Here is an 18987-nt window from a genome sequence, read left to right as displayed (position 1 = left end):
TATATTCTTGTCGGGGACGAGGATTATATGGTGCCTGAAAATTCGACCGGAGTTGACGGGAGCCTTATGGAATCGGTGCCCGCCATTGTTGGTGATTGGGAGGCCTAGCATAAGCCTGAGCATTAAACACTGTGTATTGTTGTAGGGGAACTAAGTATCGGGGACCTTGAGGCGGATAATAATGTTGGGGAGGGTTGGATAGTCCTTGTTGGAATTGCACGTAAGAAGGATCTATTCCTCTTTGAACTCCCCCGAACCCAGATGCCATCATGGATCCTTCCTCCTTCTTTTTCCAATTTTCGAAACTGCTTGACCCGCTTTGAATTGCTTGTGTGGTCGCTTTAAGGGCTGCCTGACTCACAATTTTGCCTGACTTCATGCTATTCTCAACTATTTCACCAATCTTAATCGCCTCAGCGAAAGGTTTACCAATGACGGCCAACATGTAATGGAGGTAATCAGGATCCTGAGCTTGGATAAAATAGTCAATCATTTCTGCCTCATTCATTGGTGGTTTGACCCTAACAGCCCGCTCTCTCCACTTGATTGCATATTCTTTGAAGCTTTCTGTTGGTTTCTTTTTTATGTTGATGAGAGAGGAGCGGTCTGGCACTATATCAATGTTATACTGAAACTGTTGGATAAAATCTTGAGCCATGTCATTCCAAACGTGCCAGTGAGAGATGTCTTGATCTATGAACCACTCTGAAGCAATTCCTGTCAAACTTTCCCCAAAATAAGCCACAAGCAATTCTTCTTTGCCTCCCGCTCCCCTTAATTGGTTACAATACCTCTTCAAATGTGCAACGGGATCACCATGCCCATCATACTTGTCAAACTTGGGGGTCTTGAAGCCGGGTGGCAAATGAACATGGGGAAACATGCATAGATCGTTAAACGAAACACTTTTGTGGCCCCCCAAACCCAGTATGTTTCTCATGGTTTGTTCCAAGCTCTTATTTTTCTGGTCATTTCCTCTTGTTCCATATTCTTTTCGTGCTTTTCGATCTCAATTGGGAACATGTTATGAGTATGCTTGTAGGAATCTGGAACCTTTAAAGTCAGTTCTGGAGAGTAATGTTGGGCATCATGAGCATCCAGTTGTGGATCATTATTGGACTTTTGAGCAAGAGCCGGTTGAGGGATAGTGAAAGTATGGACAATGGGTATAGTAGGTGGGTCATTTCTGAGAGGTGCGATTGGAGGACGTGGAATGGAGGTAATGGGGATAGTGGGAAGGCTAATGCTCGGACTGAATCCAGGTTGGTACAATGGGTTACTTGTTATGGATATAGACACTTGAGTGGCAACTGACACATTATGAAGATTATCCGAAGGCCCTATGGGTAGTGAGGGCAGTGCTTGTCCATTCACCCAGGCTTGGTACATCTCTACCAATTGTTGCTTCAACACTCTTACTTCTTCAACCAGTCCTGAACCTTGTTCAACCAATTGTCCATGGACATCATCATTATCTGACTTATTCTCATTGTTGTTTGCCATTCTACTTTTTCCTTTTGATCTCGTGTTGTAAGGGTGAGTCGCCAGTTTAAACCACAAACCAACCACCTATGTTTTACTTTATCTTTTAAAATGACAAACAACAAACGTGTTAGAGTTAGACATTTTGCAGATATTAATCACACATTATATGTCATGCACCTAATGCCATTTTCATTTCTAAAATGATCTTGGAAGGCTTTATGTTTCATCCCGGCTTATTGATTTATTGGTTTATTTTCATCTTGAATTTAACGTTTTTTTTCATTTTTTTTTAGATTAATTATGGTTATGATCGCATCCGATGAGGATTGCCTACGTATCATGACGCCGCATCAATCAGACCGTTACGTAGTTCAGGGGAAAACAATAATAGTAGTTTTTTTTTAACAAAACAAAATAATACAATAACAGAAAGGACATTACATTGAAAATGACTTACCAAACTCTGACAAGACTAAAAGACAACGATTTTAAAGATTCAACAATGACTAAAACTAAAACATAACTACTACATGAAAAGTTCTAACAACTACGACTATAATTCAACTCCACAATCTTCTTGCTTTCAAATACCGGAACATCTGCTCATGGTGGGGCTTGCCCTTGTTGACCCCCTAATGTACGGTACATCCTTTCTAACTCTGCTGCAAGATGACGGGCAAAAGTAGGTGCATGCTCCAAAAACTTCTCATAATCCATCCCTTGGCAGTTCACATAACTTTGAGCGGTATAAACAGCCAAATTATGGACTTGCTCTTTGAAGTACTGGAAATTCTGGTCTCGATCTTGTAACTGCTGCTGGCGAGTGGTGGCTATCTCCCTTATGTGTCCCTCACGATCTAAGGCTGACTCTAACTGAGCCCGAAGTCTAGCCTGCTCGAGTCTCGCCTGAGCCATCTCCCTATCAAAATCTGCATGCTGGTATTCTCTATTGTACCTTCTCATTTCTTCCAACTGTGCATGGAGCTGAGCTTCTGAACGTACCCAATGGGCCTTCTCTCTCTCGAATTGAGCCCTCTCTTCTTCAAATTTTGTTACTTGGCGATCCTTACTTGATTCGGCCTTCTCATTTAGCTGTACGATCTTTTCCTTGGCTTTGTCCAACGCCTTTTCAGTCTTTGCCAAGAGGGAATCATAATCTTGCACCTTTTCCATCAGATTGGCAATGGTTCTCTGGTCTTTCCAACTTCTCACTGGCACTTCAGAGGCTTTCTTCATCTGTTGAAGTTGAGCATGAAGGGATTCATTTTTGCGGATCAGACTCTTTTTTCCCCTTCGGCTTCTTGTTCTTGCAAGTCTTTCTCTAAATTGAGGTTTCTCAGCCTTTCTTCTAAGGCATGAATAGTTGTTTTGTATCCCTTTTCCCGTTCACCCCAGTAGGCCTTCTAAGGCATGTTTTGAACATGCGGCCTTTTTGTGAGCCTTTTGGGCTCTGGCACATCATCCACGCGAGACCTCTTCCCAAACCATATATCATAACCCGGATCTACCTCACCTCTCGCATGATCTGGCACCTGAGTATCATCTTTCAAGTAACGACAACCATTCCAAATTTGCTGGATTAAAGCTTCAGGGAGTGGGGCTTTGGGGTGTAGCTCAATCACTTGCACACTCAAATCTTCATCCTTAGGTACTACTTGGTACCTTCCTAGCTGTCTTAGAACTCTGTGTGGCGCATACGGCTGGACACTTCTCAAACCAAACAACAGCAAATAACTTTTTAGGGCTGACATGTGTATCACCTCTCTTACCGGGGGCCATCCCAAAGTCCACTCAATTTGACTTGCATTTAAAGATCTTAGGTGGGATATCCAGGCTTCCAACCCTTCTGGAGAGTTGTAATCTTTTACTCTTTCTTCGTAACTCTCAATAAAATTGTCCTTCCTCGGACCATAGCTCATGAACTTAGGGTGATGTCGGAGATGCTCAATCAACCATATTTGTGACAAAATATTGCACCCTTCGAAGAATTTTGCCCCGGACTTGCACAAAATCAACGCCCGATAAATGTCTGATAGAATGATCGGGGCAAGTGTGTGATGTTCTTTGGTGGTGAGGACCTGTATAACCCTGGCTATGCGAGTATCAATTGTCCGCTCCTCGTTTGGGAAGACCATAATTCCCAAAAACGCCACTATGAAGGCGAAGCGACGATGAATCTGCCATGTGTCTTTGTTCTGCTTGTTGTTAAGGCCTTTTTCATGAATTTCAAACCCATTTGGCTGCCCGAACCTAGAGTACAAGAAGTAGAAAGAACAACACCCTTTGACTATGTTGGTCTTTCTAATTTGCTTACTGATGTTCAGAAGATCGAAGAATCGGTGTACAGAAAGAGCCCTTGGGAATATGAGCTCCTGGTTTCTCAAATCCCTGCCAAACCCGGAATATCCAGCTATCTCTTCTAAAGTGGGAGTTAGCCCAAAATCGGAGAAGCGAAAGACATTGTGAACGGGGTCCCAAAAGGTCACTAGTGCCTCAATCAAATCGTTCAGTGGTTTAATTTTCATAATATCTGTAAGGGCTCCCAAGTGCTCGGTGACCCATTTCTGACCATCTTCTCCTAAATCATACCACCACATATAAAGCTGAAGTGGAGCCTCGTCTACAACTGTGAATGGTGTGTTCTGGACAGTGCTCATTTTGTACCTGTGGGTGGTTAAGGTTAGGGTTGACACTAGTCTTAAGAGACAGAACCAATGCACTCCTTTTGCAAAACAATCTTTTGTAAATAACTCAATTTTAAGAAAAATCAACGAAAAAGGGGGCTATTTTTGCAATTGTGACCGAAGAAAGGGTGGCTATTTTTGCAACTATGGCCCATTCTTACTTTCAAGGATAGTTTTAGGGCCGGGGGAAGGTCATTATGGTCAGAGTGATTCCCAATTGACAGACACGTCCGTTCTTGCGAGAACAACCCTTCAACAATTTTGAAGATGTTCTGAGGCTATTCTGACAGGAACGATTTGGGATTAACCGAAGTTGGGTCTGCTTATTTATTTTTTGATTAAAAAAAACACTAGACACATTTCTTTTTTTTTAGTTATTTTATAAAAATGGGGCCGAACCCTATGAAGGTTGCCTACGTATCTCACATCCAGTGAGAATCAGACCCGCGTAGTTCGTAAATATTTCAGGAATAGGATGACACTTTTTTTGAAAAATTCAGGCTTCTTTTTTTTGGGGGTAAATACTGAGATTTTCGAAAATCGGGTAAATTTTCTCCCTCATATTTTCTTCTTTCTGGTTTTCCCTCAATATTTTTATATTTTTATTTTTATTTTAGAAACCGGTCAACATGCATAAACCAAATCAAACATAATGCACAAGTAGCACATAAGATGCATCAGTATGGTCTTGTAATTTCGTGTACACCTGTCCTAGACGGACCCAACCCCTGTGTTGAGTCCCCAAAGCCAAATGCACGTGATGCAAACAAACGTACCTACTAGGGATCCGGCATGAGGCTATGTTATTCTAGGTTTAAACCTGGGGTATGTTCTAGACATGGCTTACCCAAGCGGACAACTCGAGTCGAGGTGGGAGCAATGTACCGGGAGCACGAAAGTCTACCCGGCCTAGTTACTGACCCAGCCTCGTTCTAATTGGTATGACTTCTAACAGAAAAGTGGGCCACGTGCACGTGTGCACCATAAATTCAGAAGACTCATAAGGGAGGCGTAAGAAGATAATTTAATACAGTTCAAATAATATCAAAGCGGTAATTAGCACATTAGGCCCAAAAATACAGTAATAACATCAAATCAATAAAGCCAAGTATATATCACATTACAAGCTCGAATTCTGAACCCTGAACCAGAGATTCTGGGTTCTGGTCCCCAGCAGAGTCGCCAGAGCTGTCACACCTCCTTTTTTCCGAGGAATAGGTGCCAAAGGAGTTTTTCCAATTTAAGTGACATTAATCGAAATGAGATTATTTATTAGATTCAGAGTCGCCACTTGAGATAATTTCTGGTGCCCCAAGTCACCAGTTTATTTTAAATCCCAAATCGAGGAAATTTAATTATGTTTTACGGTCCGCGAACACAGAAGACCGGATAAAGAATTCTATTAACCCGAGAGAAGGTGTGAAGCACTCTCGGATTTTGTAGTTTTAACACGGTCGCTTTAATCATACCTGGCTTAATTAAATTATTTAATTACTCATTTTAGAACCTATGTACATTTACCTTTTTATCGCTTTTAATTGCTTGATTATTCGTAATTATGAAATTATCTTGAAACGAATCACGCGTACGTGTATTCATTTTGTATGGTGTATCAAGAATCATATCACGCGTACGTATACATAATTAATAACACTTTGTTATTTTTAAGATTGTTTCGCCCAAAGTTGCGCGAACGCATACCTTGGTATTAGTTTTGGGAATCGTAATTATGTCACGCGAACGTATATATAATCACGATGATTCAATTGAATAACACGTGCCTAAAGCATACTAGCATATTCAAAGTATTTCATTTATTTATCTTTTTAGATTTGAAATATTTATTTCTATATTAATATTTTTACTTATTACAACGAGTCTTGAATTAGTTCCTAACTCATATCGCTCGCTCACAATTTCTATTACCACTCTTACTTTTTTTTTTTACAACAGACTTTAAATTAACTCGTAATCCGCATTTCTCACTCACTTATGAATATTTGTATTTAGTTCTAACTAGCAAGCCATTATTTTATTATTTGGGCTAACTATGAAATAACTTAATTAATTAAGAACATTCTGGTAGCAACTGCTAAATTCACAACAAATTATAGGATGGAACGAAATAACCCAAACAATTAATTCACATAAACCATAATAGAAAACATAAAAATAAATACATTAGTTAAAATAAAATTAAGAGCAAGTTATTTAAGAACAAGTTGCTCAACTCACGAACATAACACACATAACGTCACTTATCAAATAGCTGACAAAGAGCTACATGAATTTTTTTAAAAATATATGGACACGGTATAAAAGAAACTAAACTATAAATCTAAATTGAGAAATTTAAATCGTCGTAAATCATAACAATTAGTAACAGAAATTTTAAAGGATTATGTCAATTCCATTTATGAAGATTAAACTCTACTAAAAAGACTTTGAGGAAATAATATTAAGCCCAAGAAACATTTTAGTGAACTTAACGATTCTAAATACATCGCCCGACGTTCTTTTTGTTCTTTTCCTTTTTTTTCTTTTAAATATATAAAGTGTAAAATAAAATATCATGAGATACCTAGTCTATATAAGAGAATATAGCGAGACATTTCCTAAGTATCTTCTAGTTCAAATAAATAAATGGTTGTCCAGTCTCATAAACTTTCCTTCAAACTCAAATATCACGAATACAAACGAAACAAACACAAAAAAAAAATCTCATAATAGAAAGAATTATTTATTATTAATTAAAGATTCTGCAATATACCACAAAATTTACGCCAACATCTTTTAATTTAATAAATCATTTAGAAACATGAACTTTCTTTATTAAAACGAATATCTAAAGATTTAAACTAGAGATATTATTAAAACTTAAAATTATTTCTTTTTTACTTAGCTTTTATTCTCATCCCAAACAAACATGTAAGCATTATAAAGATGAAAACAACGAATTTTACTCAAAGACAAAAGATTACAGAGAAAAATAATTAAACTTGAATTGAACAAATCTTCATATCTTCCATCATACATAACAATAATAAGAATTAAGTAAGTATGCTGACCTTTGAAGTAAAATATTTTCCTAGAAAATCCAACGAATGTAATAATATTCGATGTCGAATTTGAAAAGCGACAACGAACCGCGAACAGAAAAATTACGAGCTAAGTTCTCCTCGGTTAATCTCTAAGGAAACGGAACTCGAAAGGAACTTTCACTCCAAACTCAAATACACTTCTCCATCGTGCCTTCAAATATCATTACTAACTCTACTTCTATTTTTTTTTCTACAGCTCATGAAAGGCTGAAACTAGCCAAACGTTTTCTCTCGAAAAATTAAATATTTCTTGAGGTCTTCTTCCTTCAGAACTTCCTTGTCCATGTGTGTGCTATTTGTATAGAATGTGTGTAAGATCATGGGATTGGATTGAGGAGATAGTTGGGATGTGAGGAGTGGGACGTGGGGAATTAGAGATGAAAGGAGTGGGTAATGGGGCTGGAAGGAGGGAATCATGGGTGTTAGTTAGGAATTATTTAAATTTTAAAAAAATAATAATAATAATAAATAAATAAAAATAAAAATCAAACAAAGTGTGTGTGCATATTATAAAGAGTGAGTAATATGTGGTGATAGAGACGGGGAAAGACATGAGGAGTTCTGGAGAAAAGTGGGGAGTTTAGCAACTAAATTAAGAATCTGATTTTTGACTCTTTTGACGTTAGCTCCACTTCCCTTTTTTTGTCTTTTATTTTAAAAGATAAAATAAATTATAAGGATAAGAAGATTAACCAACATTTCTTACAATATAGGAAAATTAAATATTTACATGTAACTTAAATGATACTAAGAAAAACTTATTAAAATTCTAATAATAATAAAAAACAATCATATGCATACTATATATATATATATATATATATATATATATATATATATATATAAATTTTGAAAGTGTAATTTTTGGTAGTATAAAAAAAAAACTATTAAGAGTAAGTTTAAAATATTAAGATTAGACCTAAAAGAAATATTTACGCTAAAATAGTATAAAATTTGGGTGTGGTCAAAAATTAGGTGTTCACACCTAGATCTGCACAAAAGATGTGCAGAAGCGTAGTATGGATACACCACAACGGTACCCAGTAAGTGCCAAGTCTAACCTCAGTAGAGTAGTGACGAGGTCAGGTCAGGCCCTACTAAAAAATAAATAATGGCATGGTAAAATGTTTAACAATATAATAAGATAAAATAACAATGGAAATGAATCAAGTATTATGTCACCATTTAATTACACCAAATAATGGCAATTAATATCTCGTGGAAACGAAACAGAATTATTTTCAACTTTAAGAAAATCACAACAATAATCAAAGGCAACTGCGGCCATAAATCAATATCAACAAGGGCACTTCCGAGATACCGCCTCGTAGTCCCAAATCATAAATAAATTCACAATATCTAATTTTCTTATATCACCGCGGGAGCCTTCACAATTTATTTTAAAGAAAATATTTTTCTCGAAATAGCATCCCACGTTTTAGCCACCCTTATTACACCGCATGACTTCTAGGAGTTCTCCTACTAGCCACACGTATCAAGCCACCTTTATCTCACCGCATGCATTTCAACACCCAACCCTTATATCACCGCATGCGTATCAATATCACAATATGTCACAATCTGCACATCAAGTGCTCAGATATTTCAATTTGCCAAAATAAACAATATCAATAATATTTTCCACAACAGGGAGCTCACGGCTCAATCACAATAAGTACAAACAATCTCCCAAAAATATTCGGTAATAAATAACTCAACAAAAATAATATTTCAAAATTTTTAATACGTTACTTCAATACCAAATTTAAAAATGTCAAATACTTCATATTAATAATATTTTTATTAAAGAAAATCAACCTTCAAAAAAATGCACAGAATAAAAAAAATCAAGTTTAAACTAAACATGTAAAACAATTAGCAGGAAAAGTCAAGCAAATTTAAAATATAAAAATTAAATCAATGATAAAGAATATAACAAGGTAAAATTATTTAATTAATATGTAACAGTGATCTACACCATTTAAAGACATAATATTTCACATTTAGCCCGTATACAAACTCATCACCTCGTGTACATGACTTTCATCACATTACAATTATCACATCAATACCAATCCTAGAAAAAATTTCCCCCACACAAGGTTAGACAACTCACTTACCTTGACTAACTTACTCCAATTTAATCCACTAGTAGGCCTTTTCCTCGATTATCCATCTCTGAATGGCTCGAATCTAGCCAAAATAATTTGATACAGTCAACAAAAATTATAGGAATCAATTTCATAAGAAAATACAGCATTTTTTAATAAAATCCGAAATTAGCTCAAAAATCGCATGCGGGCCTACGTCTCGGAATCCGACGAAACTCACAAAATCCGATAACCCATTCAATTACGAGTCCAACCATACCAGTTTCACTCAAATCCGACTCCAAATCGACACCGAAATCTCAAAAATTCGTTTCTATGAGATTTCTAAAATTTTTCCAAATTTCAATCTCAAAATACTAATTAAATGGTGAAAACAATGATATATTCATGTATATTGACCAAATTCGAGTTAGAATCACTTACCCCAATATTCTTCCTTGAAAATCTATCAAAAATCGCCTCTACTCAAGCTCCAATTTGTCAAAAATCCACTCCTTTATAATTCTGCCCAGGCAACCCTCGATCGTGGCTTCGATCATGGCCCTCGAGCCTTGCCTTCGGTCATGGCCCTCGAGCCTACCTTCGATCATGGCCCTCGAGATTTTACCTTCGATCATGGCCCTCGAGTCTGCCGTTGATCATGATCCTCGAGCCTGCCTTCGCTCATCGGCTCGATTTTCTGGGCTCGATTTCTGGGCAGAAGAAAATTTGCAGCAGCTGTTTAAGTCCCACTTTTTGATCCGTTAACCATCTGAAACTCACCCGAGGCCCTCGGTACCTCAATCAAATATACCAACAAGTCCTAAAACATCATACGAACTTATTTGAAACCTCAAATCACATCAAATAATGCTAAAATCACAAATCACACCCCAATTCAAGCTTACTGAAACTTAAGAATTTCCAACTTCTACATTCGATGTCAAAACCTATCAAATCAAATCCAATTGATCTCAAATTTTGCACACAAGTCATAAATGACATAACGGGGCTATCAAAATTTTTGAAACTGGATTCCAACCCCGATATCAAAAGGTCAACTCTCCGGTCAAACTTCCAAACTTAAATTCCTATTTTAGCCATTTCAAGCCTAATTTCACTAGAGACTTCCAAATAAAATTTCGATCATACTCCTAAGTCCAAAATCACCATACGGAGCAGTTGGAATCATCAAAATTCTAGTGCGGGGTCGTTTACACATAGGTTGACATCCATCCAACCTTTTCAACTTAAATTTTAAACTTTGGAACTAAGTGTTCCAATTCATTCTAAAATCTCTCCGAACCTGAACCGACTACTTTGGGAAGTCACATAATAGTTATTAAGCACAGAATGAGCAGTAAATAGGGGAATGGGGCTACAACTTTTAAAACTACTGGTCGGGTCGTTATATCCTCCCCCTTTTAAAACAATCGTTCGTCATCGAACGAGCATAGAGACATACCTAAAGTGGTGAAAAGATGAGGATAACGGCTGCGCATATCCTACTCGGTCTCCCAAGTCGCCTCCTCGACCGACTGACCCCTCCACCGAGCCTTCACGAAAGCAATATTCTTTGACCTCATCTTTCGAACCTGCCTATCCAAAACAGCCACTAGTTCCTCAACATAAGATAGATCCTTGTCCAACTAAACTGAATTGAACTGAAGTCTAACACATGAGACGAATCGTCGTGATACTTCCGGAGCATAAAAACATGGAACACTGGATGAACTGCAGAGAGACTAGGTAGTAGTGCAAGTCTGTAAGCCACCTCTCCAACTCTCTCAAGAATCTCAAAAGGCCCAACATACCTAGGGCTCAACTTGCCCTACTTCTCGAACCTCATCACACCTTTCATAGGCAAAAACTGGAGCAGGACCCACTCACCAACCATGAATGCAACATTACGAACCTTCCGATCCGCATAAATCTTCTGTCTAGATTGGGCTGTACAAAGTCGATCCTGAATTAATTTAACCTTTTCCAAGGCATCCTGAACTAAGTCTGTACCCAATAGTCTAGCCTCGCCTGGTTCAAACTAACCCACTGGAGATCGGCACCTCCTACCATATAAGGCCTCATACGGAGCCATCTGAATGCTCGACTGGTAACTGTTATTGTAAGCAAACTCCGCAAGTTGTAAGAACGGGTCCCAAGCACCCCCAAAATCTATCACACACACACGAAACATATCCTCCAGTATCTGAATTGTGTGTTCGGACTGCCCATCCGTCTGAGGGTGAAATGTTGTACTCAACTCTACCCGAGTACCCAACTCACGTTGTACTTCCCTCTAGAACTATGATGTAAACTTCGTACCTTGGTCAGAGATGATAGATTCTGGTATGTCGTGAAGTCTTATAATCTCGCAAATATAGATTCGAGCCAATTGCTCGGAAGAGTAGGTAGTCATCACAGGAATGAAATGAGCTGACTTAGTCAGCCTATCCACAATCACCCAAACTGTATCAAAATTCTGCTGAGTCTGTGGTAGCCCAACAACGAAATCCATAGTGATCCTCCCATTTCCACTCCGGAATTTCTAACTTCTGAATCAATCCACCTGGTCGTTGATGCTTACATTTTACTTGCTGTCAATTGAGACACCGAGCTGCATACTCCACTATGTCTTTCTTCATCCGCCTCTACCAATAGTGTTGTCTCAGGTCCTGATACATCTTTATAGCACCCGGATGAATGGAGTACCGCAAACTATGAGCCTCTTGGAGAATTAACTCACGTAAGCCATCTACATTGGGTACACATAGCCTGCCCTACATCCGTAACACACTGTCATCTCCAATAGTGACTTCTTTGGCATCACCGTGCTGAACTGTATCCTTAAGGACAAGTAGATGGGGGTCATCATACTGACGCTTCCTAATACGATCATAAAGAGAAGACTGAGAAACCACACAAGCCAAAACTCGGCTCGGCTCGGAAACATCTAATCTAACAAACTGGTTGGCCAAGGCCTGAACATCCAAGGCTAAAGGCCTCTCTGCTACCGGTAAATATACTAAGCTGCCCAAACTCTCCGCCTTACGACTCAAGGCATCGACCACTACATTGGCCTTCCCAAGATGATTGAGGATGGTGATATCATAATCCTTAAGCAACTCCAACCATTTCCGCTGCCGTAAATTAAGATCCTTCTGTTTCAACAGATGTTGTAGACTCCGGTGATCGGTGTAAACCTCACAATGGACACCGTACAAATAATGCCGCCAAATCTTCAAGGCGTGAACAATAGCTGCTAACTCAAGGTCATGGACCGGATAATTCTTCTCATGTACCTTTAACTGTCTGGACGCGTAGGAAATCACCCTACCATCTTGCATCAACACTGCACCGAGACCAATACGCGACACGTCACAATACACAGTATAAGACCCTGAACTTGTAGATAATACCAATACTGGGGCTGTAGTCAAAGCTGTCTTGAGTTTTTGGAAGCTCTCCTCACATTCCTCGGTCTACCTGAACGGAGCACCCTTCTGGGTTAATTTGGTCATAGGTGCAGCAATAGAAGAAAAACCCTCTACAAATCGGCGATAATACCCTGCCAAACCAAGGAAACTCCGGATCTCCATAGATGATGACGGTCTGGACCAACTCTGCACTACCTCATTCTTCTTCGGATCTACCTTGATCCCCTCATACGAAACTATATGACCCAAAAATCCCACTAAATCAAGCCAGAATTCACACTTTGAAAATTTTACATATAACTTCTTTTCTCTCAAAGTTTGAAGCACAGTCCTCAGGTGTTGCTCATGATCTTCCCAACTCTAGGAATACACCAGAATGTCATCTATAAACACAATGACGAAAGAATCAAGATAGGGCTAAAATACAATATTTATTAAGTGCATAAATGCTGCTGGGGAGTCGGTTAGCCCAAATGACATTACAAGGAACAAATAATGACCATACCAAATCCTAAAAGCAGTCTTCGGGATATCTCGTTCCCGAATCTTCAACTGATGATAGCCTGAATGCAAGTCAATTTTAGAAAATACCCTAGCACCTTGAAGTTGATCAAATAGGTCATCAATATGTGGCAATGGATACATGTTCTTCACTGTAACCTTGATCAGTTGACGGTAATCAATACACATCCGCATTGAACCATCCTTCTTCTTCACAAATAAGACACGAGCACCCCAAGATGATACAATGGGCTGAATGAAGCCCTTATCAAGCAACTCCTGTAACTGTTCTGTTAATTCTTTCAACTCTGCTGGGGCCATATGATATGGTGAAATACAAATGGGCTGAGTGCCCGATAACAAATCAATGCCAAAGTCAATATCCCTATCGGGTGGCATACCCAGAAGATCCACTGGAAAAGCATCAGGAAACTCCCTTAATACAGGAACTGACTCCGCAGTAGGAGTATCAATACTAACATATCTCACATAGTCTAGATACACATCACACCTATTCTCAACCATTCGGTGAGCTTTAAGAAATGAAACAACCCTGTTAGGAACATGATCCGAGGTACCTCTCCACTCTATCCGCAGTTGGCCTGGCATAGCCAACGTCACCATCTTGGCATAACAATCAAGAATAGCGTGATAGAGCGACAACCAGTCCATGCCTAAAATAATATCGAAATCCACCATACTGAGCAATAATAAATCAACTCTAGTCTCAAAACTACTGATAATAATTAAACACGACCGATACATACGGTCCACAATAATAGATTCACCCACGGGTGTAGATACATAAACAAAAGAACTCAAGGAATCACGGGATAAGCCCAAATACGGGGCAAAATAAGATGACACATAAGAATAAGTAGATCCTGGATCAAATAAGACTGATATATCTCTATGGCAGACCGTAATAATACATGTGATAACATAATCGGATGCAATGGCCTTTGTCCTAGCAGGAAGGGCATAATATGTGGCCTGGCCTCCCCCTCTAGGGTGACCTCTACTTGTCCGACCTCCACCTCTAGTTGGCTGTGCAGGTAGAGTGGCAACTGGTGCAGTAATCATGGCCTTAGAAGCCTGAGGGCCCTGTGGAATAGGTCGGGCCTAAGAAATCTGTGGAGGTGCACCCCTCCTAAATCTGGGGAAATCCTTCATGATATGACGAGTGTCACCACACTCAAAATAAGCCCTCGAAGGACGTGGCTTCTGGGACTGGTTCAGGCCTAATCGACTAGACTGCCCACTGAGAGCACCCCATACAGGAGGTACAGTAGACACTGGCGGTGCATAATATGGAACCTGAGGTCTGGGAGTAGCTGGAATACCACTGGAAGATGGAAGTGCTGAATGAATAGGACGACTCACATAACCTCTACCATGACAGGCTGCAATTGGGGCACGAGATTTATTATACGTGCCAGAATCTCGAGGTCTCTTAGTTTCCCTCTCTTCTCTCTCCCGAGTCTGCATACCTTGTAATATCCTAGCAATTGACACCACCTGTCGGTATGTGATGTCCATCTCTATCTCTCGGGCCATACTGAATCTGATACTAGGGTGGAGACCCTCAATAAATCTGACGGTAGCAACTAAGGCTGGTGCATGCCTAGACAAATCACTGAATCGGACCGCATATTCCGACACGGTTATAGAACCCTGGCATATCTGCTCAAACTCTCAGCGCCATGCATCTCTAAGACTCTCAGGAACATATTCCCTCAAGAACATATTAAAAAATTGAGTCCAAGTAAGTGAAGTTTCCTCAGCCGAACTATCCAAACACATATGCCCGCCACCACTGGTAGGTTGTTCCTCTAAGCTGGAATGCTGTGAAAGACACCCCACTGGAATCCAAAATATCTATGGTACGGAGGATACGGTGACATTCCTCCAGAAAACCCTGAGCATCCTCTGAAGCTAAACCGCTGAAAGTGGGAGGGTGGTACTTCTTGTACCTCTCGAGCCTGAGCTGCTCCCCCTCTGAAACTGCTGTCCTAATCTCAGGCCAAACTTGGACCACTGGATGCACTGGTATAACCTCTGAGGCATGGTCAACTTGGGCCCGTGGCTCTGGAGTACGAGCGGCGAGGGTCTGTGCTCCTCCCCTAGCATGAGATGTGACAGGCGCAAGTGGAATTAGCCCTGCCTGAGCTAGAGTGCCAAACATGCTCAAAAATTGGGCAAGAGTCTCCTGAAGTACATGAGTAGTAACATGCGTCTTAGATGCCTGCTCTCCAACTGGAGCTACTGGTGGCTCTACTGCAGCAGCTCGTGCAGGTGCTCTGGCCGCACCACGTGGTCTTCCTCAGCCTCTGGCACGGCCTCTGCCCTGACCCCGGCCTTTTGCGGCTCCAATAGAGGGCACGAGTGTCTGATCATCGGATCCAGATGTAAGAGAATAGAAAGACAATGGTTTAGAACTTTGAAATCAACAAATGCGCACAATAAGGAATCAAAGAAGTGAATATTTTCCTAAAAGTTCCAAAGCCTCCCGTAGATAAGTACAGACGTCTCCGTACCGATCCGCAAGACTCTACTAAACCTTCTTGTGACTCATATCACTTATGAACCTAGAGCTTTGATACCAACTTGTCACGACCCCAAATTCCCTCTGTAGGAGGTCGTGATGGCACCTAGTCTATAAGACTTGGTAAGCCTATCAATGTGGAATAATAATAGATATCTAAAATAAATAAACTACAATTCAAAAATAATTACAACTCCCAAATCCGGTATAAATAAATCACAAGCTTCTAAAAATATATCCTCAATGTCTCTATATATCAAGATTTAAGGAAAATAAAGAAGCAACGTGATAATGATAGAATGGGACTCCGGAGTCTGCGGATGCTGGTAGATATACCTCGAAGCCTCCATACACAGGTAACTTACTGATGTCTGGGCTGGTAAGATGTACCTGGATCTGCACAAAAAAGATGTGAAGAAGCGTAGTATGAGTACACCACAGCGGTACCCAGTAAGTGCCAAGCCTAACTTCGGTAGAGTAGTGACGAGGTCGGGTCAGGCCTTACTGGAAAAAATAATGGCATGATAAAATTTTTAACAATATAATGTGATAAAATGACAATGGAAATGAATCAAGTAGTATCTGCTGCCATAAATCAATATCAACAAGGGCACTCCCGAGGTACTGCCTCGTAGTCCCAAATCATACATAAATTCATAATATCTCATTTTCTTATATCACCACGGGAGCCTTCACAATTTATTTTAAAGAAAATATTTTTCTCGAAATAGCATCTCGTGTTTTAGTCATCCTTATCACACCGCATGACTTCTAATAGTTCCCCTACTAGCCACGCGTGTCAAGCCACCCTTATCTCACCGCATGTGTTTTAACACCCAGCCCTTATACCACCGCATGCATATCAATATCACAATATATCATAATCTGCACCTCAAGTGCTCAAACATTTCAATTTACCAAAATAAATAATATCAACAATATTTTCCACAACAGGGAGCTCACAGCCCAATCACAATGAGTACAAACTATCTTTCAAATATATTCTGGAATAAATAACTCAACTAAAATAATATTTTAAAATTTTTAATACGTTGCTTCAATACCAAATTTAAAAATGTACAAATACTTCATATTAATAATATTTAAATTAAAGAAAATCAACCTTCAAAAAAATGCACAGAATAAAAGAAAGAAAGTTTTAACTAAACATGTAAAACAATTAGCAGGAAAAGTCAAGCAAATTTAAAATATAAAAATTAAATCAATGATGAAGAATATAACAAGGTAAAATTATTTAATTAATATGCAACAGTGATCTACACAATTTAAAGATATAATCTTTCACATTTAGCCCGTATATACATTTGTCACCTTGTGTACACGACTTTCATCACATTACAATTATCACATCAATACCAATCCTAGGGGAAATTTCTCCCATACAAGGTTAGACAAGTCACTTAGATCGATTTGCTCCAATTTAATCCACTAGTAGGTCTTTTCCTCGATTATCCAACTTTGAATGGCGCGAATCTAGCCAAAATAATTCGATACAATCAACAAAAATTATAGAAATCAATTTCATAAGAAAATACTATATTTTTCAATAAAATTTGAAATTAGCTCAGGGTCCACATCTCGGAATCTGGCAAAACTCACAGAATCCAACAACTCGTTCAATTACGAGTCTAACCATACCAGTTTTACTCAAATCCGATTCTGAATCGACACCGAAATCTCACAAATTCGTTTCTATGAGATATCGCAAATTTTCCCAAATTTCAATCTCAAAACACTAATTAAATGGTGAAAACAATGATATATTTGTATATATTGACCAAATCCGTATTAGAATCACTTACCCCCAATGTTTTTCCTTGAAAATCTATCAAAAATCGCCTCTGCTCAAGCTCCAATTTGTCAAAAATGGCGAATGGGACAAAGTCCCCTCCTTTATAATTCTGCCCAGGCAGCCCTCGATCATGGCCTCGATCATGGGCCTCGATAGTGGCTTCGATCGTGGCCCTCGAGCCTGGGCTTTCGATCATGGCCCTCGAGACTTGCCTTCGATCATGGCCCTCGAGCCTGCCTTGGATCATGGCCCTCGAGCTTTGCCTTCGATCATGGCCCTGGAGCCTTGCCTTCAATCGTCGCCCTCGAACTTGCGTTCGATCATGGCCCTCGAGTCTGCCTTCACTCATCGACTCGATTTTCTGGGCTCGATTTCTGGGCAGAAGAAAATTTGTAAAAACTTTTGCAACAGCTGTTTAAGTCCCACTTTTTGAACCGTTAACCATTCGAAACTCACCCAAGACCCTTGGGACCTCAAACAAATACACCAACAAGTCCTAAAACATCATACAAACTTATTTGAAACCTCAAACAACGCTAAAAGCACAAATCACACCCCAATTCAAGCTTAATGAAACTTAAGAATTTCCAACTTCTACATTCGATGTCGAAACCTATCAAATCAAGTCCGATTGACCTCAAATTTTTCACACAAGTCATAAATGACATAACGGGGCTATTAAAAATTTTGAAACTGGATTCCGACCCCGATATCAAAAGGTCAACTCTCCGGTCAAACTTCCAAACTTAGATTCCTATTTTAGCCATTTCAAGCTTAATTTAACTAGAGACTTCCAAATAAAATTCCGATCACGCTCCTAAGTCCAAAATCACCATACGGAGCTGTTGGAATAATCAAAATTCTATTCTGGGGTCGTTTATACATAGGTCGACATCCAGACAACCTTTTCAACTTAAGTTTTAAACTTTGGAACTAAGTGTTCTAATTCATTCCAAGACCTCTTCGGACCTGAACCGAGTACGCTGACAAGTCATATAAAAGTTATAAAGCACAGAATGAGAAGTAAATAGGGGAATAGGGCTAAAACTTTTAAAACAACTGGTTGGGTCGTTACACATTCTTCACCCGATTTGGAGGTGATTAAACTTGAAGGCTTAGGCAAATCAGTTCATCTGTTTTGCATTCATTTCTTTTATAACTAATTTCAACACACATTTATTTATCTTTCCCGATTTGTACCAATTTATACCACGTATCCTTAGAACTACCTGTAAATTCAACTCTATCCATTTTTTGGGTAAACAGTTTGGGACCCACCGTGAGGCTAAAGTTAATAGTGGTTATTTGGTACGAATCTCTGTGATACACACTAT

At 39.3% G+C, this 18987-nt stretch overlaps 1 protein-coding gene across 1 annotated transcript; it reads right to left on the bottom strand.

Annotated features, from left to right (window-relative positions):
* Positions 1 to 64: 64 nt before the first annotated feature.
* LOC142167121 (uncharacterized) lies at positions 65 to 940 on the bottom strand. The gene has a single exon (XM_075227277.1). It carries the CDS (start codon positions 938 to 940, stop codon positions 65 to 67), a length of 876 nt encoding a protein of 291 aa, XP_075083378.1.
* Between the last annotated feature and the right edge of the window lie 18047 nt (positions 941 to 18987).

Source organism: Nicotiana tabacum, chromosome 12, assembly GCF_000715075.1.
Source record: "Nicotiana tabacum cultivar K326 chromosome 12, ASM71507v2, whole genome shotgun sequence".
NCBI lineage: Eukaryota > Viridiplantae > Streptophyta > Magnoliopsida > Solanales > Solanaceae > Nicotiana > Nicotiana tabacum.
This window is presented reverse-complemented; position numbering and strand designations above follow the sequence as displayed.

What these genes read in the sequence shown, in the direction of transcription:
- LOC142167121 (XM_075227277.1), bottom strand. Translation starts at nt 940, where the DNA reads ATGAGAAACATACTGGGTTTGGGGGGCCACAAAAGTGTTTCGTTTAAC.